We start from the raw sequence: 5,792 nt of genomic DNA on the forward strand, positions 1-5,792 counted from the left end.
TGGTGCTGGAGTGAGCATCAACCAGAATGTCACTTCCTAAACAATCCTCCCTTTTGCCCCCCGTGGTCTGTTACATGTCTGTGATACAACAAGCGGCCTTCTCCTTTGGTCCAGGCATGAAAAAAAAACCTTGAAACAAGGAAAAGATGAGGTGGGAAGAACACTCCCTTATCCACAGAAAAGAATCTGCAACTCAGCGGCTAGCAGCCCTAATTACAGTGGGGCTTTGCTGAAGTCTGCAACTAAAGCGGGTTGAAGAGAAAGATTCAAACGGAGGGAGAGGAAAAATGTGAGGAAGGGAAAAAGAAAAAGCAAATGTCACTAATGTGAGCTGGGGGGACAGAGAGGAAAGACTTACCTCATTTTACAGTCAGTTTTAGACTTAGATTCACACCGAGTTAGTGTTGACTTTTACAAGTACACAGCTGCACAGCGTCTCGGCCAATCTTTCCATAGCCTTTTATTCTGTACTTCTGCAGTAACAAGACCTAAACATTGTTTTCGTTTTTTGACCAAAGTCCTCCTTATAGCAAAAATGTTGAAAAAAATCTTAGTTTTAAACATCTTTATCAACATAAGCATAGATAAGGAGGATTTTTGGAAGATCTCTGCAGCAAAGAAATTCCAAAATGCACTCAGTCAATGCAATTTGTGACAAATATTTACTGAATAAGTGAATTTGATGTTTTTTTTCTAACATCCTGGTGGTTTTCACTATTTTTTTTCTTATTGTGCCTTTTAGAGTAAATTCTTGCCTCCGCCATAAACCCAAAATTGTCACAATACCTACGGCTTGGTGGCCGTTTTGTGGCAAAGTGGCTTTCCCCGATTGCTCACACATTTTTTACCAGAATATTGTGAAACTGTAATACATTAATCATTGGCTCAAGCTGAACAAAACAATACGACATACTAGAGGTGTAGGTGTGATTAACAAAAAAAACCTCAGACAAAGGAGCCAAGAAAATCAAAAAATTGATTTTGTCAATTTTTCTAAAAATTACATAGATCTGTTTTTCACCCCCTACCATGACAAAGGTGGATAAAGGTGGAAAGATTTCATGTAATCCATGGACACCAGTGAAGATCACAAATCATTGAAGAAAAAAGGTTCAGTCCACTGTCTAGTGTACATGTGTCAAACTCAAGGCCCGGGGGCCAAATGTGGCCCTCCATGTCATTTTATGTGGCCCGCGAGAACATAAAAGTTTTTAATTTCTTAACATAAAAATAAAAACTTGGTGTGTATTTATTCCTATTTAGTGGGAATCGGACTTGAAATCTGGGATTGGGCAACTATACATTAGGACTTAAACACTGTCCATTTAGCCTAACCTGACAGAATCAAATTTAAAAGAATTTATGCTAAAGTAACAAGCAAACATGTTTTCTATGTAACTGCAATTGTCACTTTAAAAAGTTATAATAAATAAATAAATGAGTTATTTAACATTAAGGAGTAGTGACATTTATTTTTCATTACATTTAGTTACATATATAAGTTATATCTGGCCCTTTGAGGACAACCACCATGCTGAAGTGGCCCTTGGTGAAAATGAGTTTGACACCCCTGGTCTACTGGGTCTAGATGACCCAATTCCAAATGGTAAAGTGCCTAGGATAGCACAAGGGTTAAGGAAACATTGTAGCGGCAACATTTCCATCTTTGGTTTAAACAGCCTCATCAGTTAATTTATAATTAACTGATAATTAACAGATTTTCTGTTTTGTACAATTAGTGAAGCCCATTGAGACAGCATGTGTTGTAATATTGGGCTGTATAAATAAAACTGAATTTCTTCAAATAAACTGATCATTCTTGTTGTCCAAAAAAATTATTAGTTTCTTTAGAAGGGACTTTACAGAGGTTTGTGGTCAGTCAAACAGGTTTGTCTAAAGCAGACTGAATCCATAGAGCGATCATCTAATTTGTCAAATGCATTTTTCAGGATAAATGTTTAGATATTCACTGTAGCAGAAGCTTTTTCCCATGATGCAGTGTTCTAGGATTGCTGGAGACGCCTTTAAATCATCTTGCAGTCTGCAACTGAGCTTAACTTGCTATAAAATGAACAGAGATGGCCATTAAGCTTCTCCACTTGCAAATGATTTTTCCAGACAGCGTTCTTTCCTTCATGATCACAGACTTATGTGCATCTGTGGTTTTCTTTCCAGAATGCAGTGATGGCTTATTGGGAATTTCTACAGGAAGAATAAAGTAAAAAGAATGTTTGCAAACTTTGGTTTTGGTAACAGTGGCTCAATGATTCAACAATGTTAGAATTTATCTGAGTTTAGATATTATTTGTCCTCCATTTTTAGCATTAGTGTGTATTCCTTTTTTTTTTCCTATGGTCATCTTGACCCCATAGGATAGCACAAGGGATAGATGAAGAAAAATAAACATCTCAAAGATGAGCTCAACACAAAATGGTGTTTTAAGCATAAAGCTTGATTTCGAATGAGAAATGCTGCCATCTAGTGGAAGCAGACTGACCTTCCTAACAAAGAAACCCATTGAAGTCAAAAATAAGCCCAAAATGAAGTCAATTGCAGTAATATTTAACAAGAAAAACAAAGTAAAATGAGATCAAACAAAGTAGTTTGACAAATGTTTTATAATAACCTAAGTCACTAGATTTCACTGATAAACTATCCTATGTGCTGATCCTCAGGATGATAGGTGAGATAATATTTGCCAAACCCAAGCATAAAAACAGAAAAAAGTTATGAAAAACGGATGATCGACGGAAAACGTTTTACGATTTTTTTATTAATAGCTTTCCCTTGGGTTTAAGTAAAAGAGACTTTTTGTGCTCCTCCATTCTTTTGGCCTCTTCCTGCTTCTCCTTCCAGGCCTCTATTCCTCGGTCCATCTCTGTGCTCAGCATCACAATCCGTCTCTGGGGAGAACAAAAAGCCGATGAGCAGGAGAGTGTCAAACAACTAATGGGTGACAGGCTTCTGTGAAGAAATCTCACCGCAAGAACTTCTCGCTCTTGTTTTCTTCTCAGCTGGCCCTTCATTGGAGGTGCTGGACGACCATCTGTCCAGAAAAAAGAAAACAGAGTATCAGAATCATACATTGGTCACTTTTTATTATTTATGTGCATAACTATGAAAGAATTGTAATTCACAAGGACATGTAAAAAAGATCCTTAACAATTGGATGTAAGGAATCAAGATTCATGAAAAAATCTCAAAATTAACCCTAAACTTTAAGATCGAGTCTGTTTCATGAGTGTAAAAATCTGGTAAAAGATAATTTTAATATTTTCAAACATAAATAAAATAATTTAAAATAGCAAACTTTCTTTTGGTGAAAAATGCTAAAACTGTATAAAATGGTGTTTAAGAACTTGTGTTATCGTTTTCGCCAACCATTGGACTTCACCCTAAAAACACGAGAAGTCATTATAGCAGCAATTTGTTAATTTTAAGGAAAAAAATAATCCACAGACCCCCCCCCCCCCCCCCCCCCCCATTTAATGTATACACAACATTTGGATTTTAACTGATGTCCAACTTACCTTCTAACGCAACACTTATCTAAAGTAAAAAACTCCAGCAAGAGTTTTTTCTCCTTCCAAAAAATTCTAAACTTTTGTTTGAATTACTTTGTTTTTTCCCTTGTTTGGCTCCCAACAACCGTAATTGTTGGGAGTAGAGATTCAGCGGGTTTGGAAAATGGATGGATGAATAGATGGATTATGTGAGTGTTTTTATGCTTTTCTCAGTTATAGGCATGGTTTTAAGTTTTCTGATCAAGACTGTTTTGTGTTTCTTGTTCCACTTATAGCTTTAAACAGAAAATGTATTTTTTAGTACTTTGAAATTTGTGAATTTACTTTTTGTTTAACTCTAAATTAAAAATATAAGGACAACAAATACTTCAAAAACATAAAAAAAAAAAACAATAAATTAATCTTTGTGCATTTAATTTCTATTTTCAAAATAATCTCCAAACAATGAAGCTATAATACTTTACATGATTACCAAAATGGAAAGGTTTCAAGCAAAGACTGGCAATTTCTCATCCTTATTGCAGGACTATGACACTTTCATGAAAATAAAGACATGCATTTGATGCAGATTGAAATGTTTAAAAATAATAATTCAAATAGACCTGCAAAAGACCAGTCAGGCAGATCAGTCAGAGGCCCATATTCTGTGCCGCTTCTAGAAAGTCCATGTCTGCAAAATAGAAACAAACAAAACCATACAAACATACAACAAAAAAAAGCGTTCAAAGCAACATTAATGCTGCTCTTTATTTTTAATGTTCTATTTTATTTCATAGTTATTATGATGGTTGTAAAGAGTTTATTGATTTTAAATATTATAAAGTATTTCTCTTTATAATATTAACAGGCCAATATTGAAACCTCCTGCTGAGGTTTTCAGTGTCTGTCAGCAGAATAACATAAAAATGCAAAACTGAATTATAGCTGACTTTACGATAAGACAAAGAAAACTTGAAAATAAAAGGATCCATAAAAAGTGTGGCGAAGAAGCACAACCAGTTACCTAAAAATATAAAAACGTAGGAGTTTAGCAGAACGTTACTTACTCCTTCCTCCACTTCTCTCCAGCTCTGACTCCACAGGTGGTGCTGAAGTGTTTGTTGGAATTCTTTAGCACTAAATAGACAAACAAACATAGGATTACATCCCTGCATAAGTCCTGTGTTGTGTCGTTTGTAGCCCAAACAAAACTGTTAGCATCAGCGTTAGCAACAAGAGTATGCCCAGATAACTTGTCATAACGCCTGTTTTAAATTCAGCTAAGCTTGTAGATAAACAAAAACCATAACAACCCTCAACTTATCAAAACTAAAATGAACCAAAGAGGCTCTAAATAATATGAATAACCTCTGTCTCACCAGAGCTGCACAACGTCCGAAAGGAGGCCGCCATGTTTGTAAAATTTTGTGTTGACCACCTGGTGGTGCTAAAGACGCCGAACAGGGAGAGCTGTTACACAAATTAAATTAAATTAAATTAAATTAAATTAAATTAAATTAAATTAAATTAAATTAAATTAAATTAAATTAAATTAAATTAAATTAAATTAAATTAAATTACTGTTTTCCAACTTTGTACTTTTTCTGTACTCCTTTTTATTCAAATGTAAACATTGTGCTTCTGTTGCTAGTTCTGAAATTGTCTTTTGTTGGTTCTTTTGTTCCATTTCACTTTTGTTCTGTTGCAGTTATATTTTATCAATTAACATTTCAAAAGAACATGTGTTTTTTTGTGCTAAAAAAACAAACAAAAAAGACACGTTCTCTTACTAATGATAATAATGTACAATTAAAATGCTTTCTGAATGCATCCATCACACCAAAATACAGGCCTGTGTGCAACAAAAATCATATATTTGAGGTATAAATAAAAATCGAGGTTTTATAAGACCCTTAGATACACTTGGTCAATTTGTGTGTGAATGTATGAATAAAAAACTGCATAATCCATCAAAAGTACAAGCCATTATGTTTATAATTAAATGTTCTCCTTTACCAAAGGTTAAGGTCGTCAAGCTGCTTGTTTTGGACCAACCTGTACCTAGCCCTTGTGCTAACCTATATGGCGTCAAGATGACCATTGACGTGTTATTCCTACCATGACAAAGGTGGATAAAGGTGGAGAGGATTTCATGTAATCCATGGAAACCAGTGAAGATCACAAATCATTGAAGAAAAAAGTTCAGCGTACTATCTTGTGGGGTCTAGATGACCCAACTCCCAATGTCCCAGTGCCTAGGATAGCACAAGGGCTAAATAAGATATGCCT

At 34.9% G+C, this 5,792-nt stretch overlaps 1 protein-coding gene across 2 annotated transcripts; it reads right to left on the minus strand.

The window, feature by feature from the left end:
* Positions 1-2,752: 2,752 nt before the first annotated feature.
* On the minus strand, positions 2,753-5,000 carry mrpl52 (mitochondrial ribosomal protein L52). Of its 2 annotated transcripts, none has more exons than XM_004079835.4 (5): positions 4,883-5,000; positions 4,571-4,640; positions 4,127-4,194; positions 2,982-3,046; positions 2,753-2,903 (listed from the first exon to the last, which is right to left on the minus strand). In XM_004079835.4, the coding sequence occupies exons 1-5, from the start codon at positions 4,914-4,916 to the stop codon at positions 2,760-2,762; spliced, it is 381 nt and encodes a 126-aa protein (XP_004079883.1). In that variant the 5' UTR covers positions 4,917-5,000; the 3' UTR covers positions 2,753-2,759. The 2 variants fall into 2 exon arrangements, 1 of the variants encoding a protein (XP_004079883.1); XR_910584.3 differs by having other exon boundaries at positions 2,754-2,903; positions 4,872-4,953.
* Positions 5,001-5,792: the final 792 nt, after the last annotated feature.

Source organism: Oryzias latipes, chromosome 18 (genome assembly GCF_002234675.1).
Source record: "Oryzias latipes chromosome 18, ASM223467v1".
NCBI classification, from domain to species: domain Eukaryota; kingdom Metazoa; phylum Chordata; class Actinopteri; order Beloniformes; family Adrianichthyidae; genus Oryzias; species Oryzias latipes.

Excerpts from the sequence above, each read along its gene's own strand:
- mrpl52 (XM_004079835.4), bottom strand. The coding sequence starts at position 4,916 with ATGGCGGCCTCCTTTCGGACGTTGTGCAGCTCTG. Across the intron at positions 4,195-4,570 it reads GGAGAGAAGTGGAGGAAGGA|ACATGGACTTTCTAGAAGCG; the intron begins GTAAGTAACGTT and ends TCTATTTTGCAG. Across the intron at positions 3,047-4,126 it reads GCCTGACTGGTCTTTTGCAG|ATGGTCGTCCAGCACCTCCA; the intron begins GTCTATTTGAAT and ends TTTTCTGGACAG.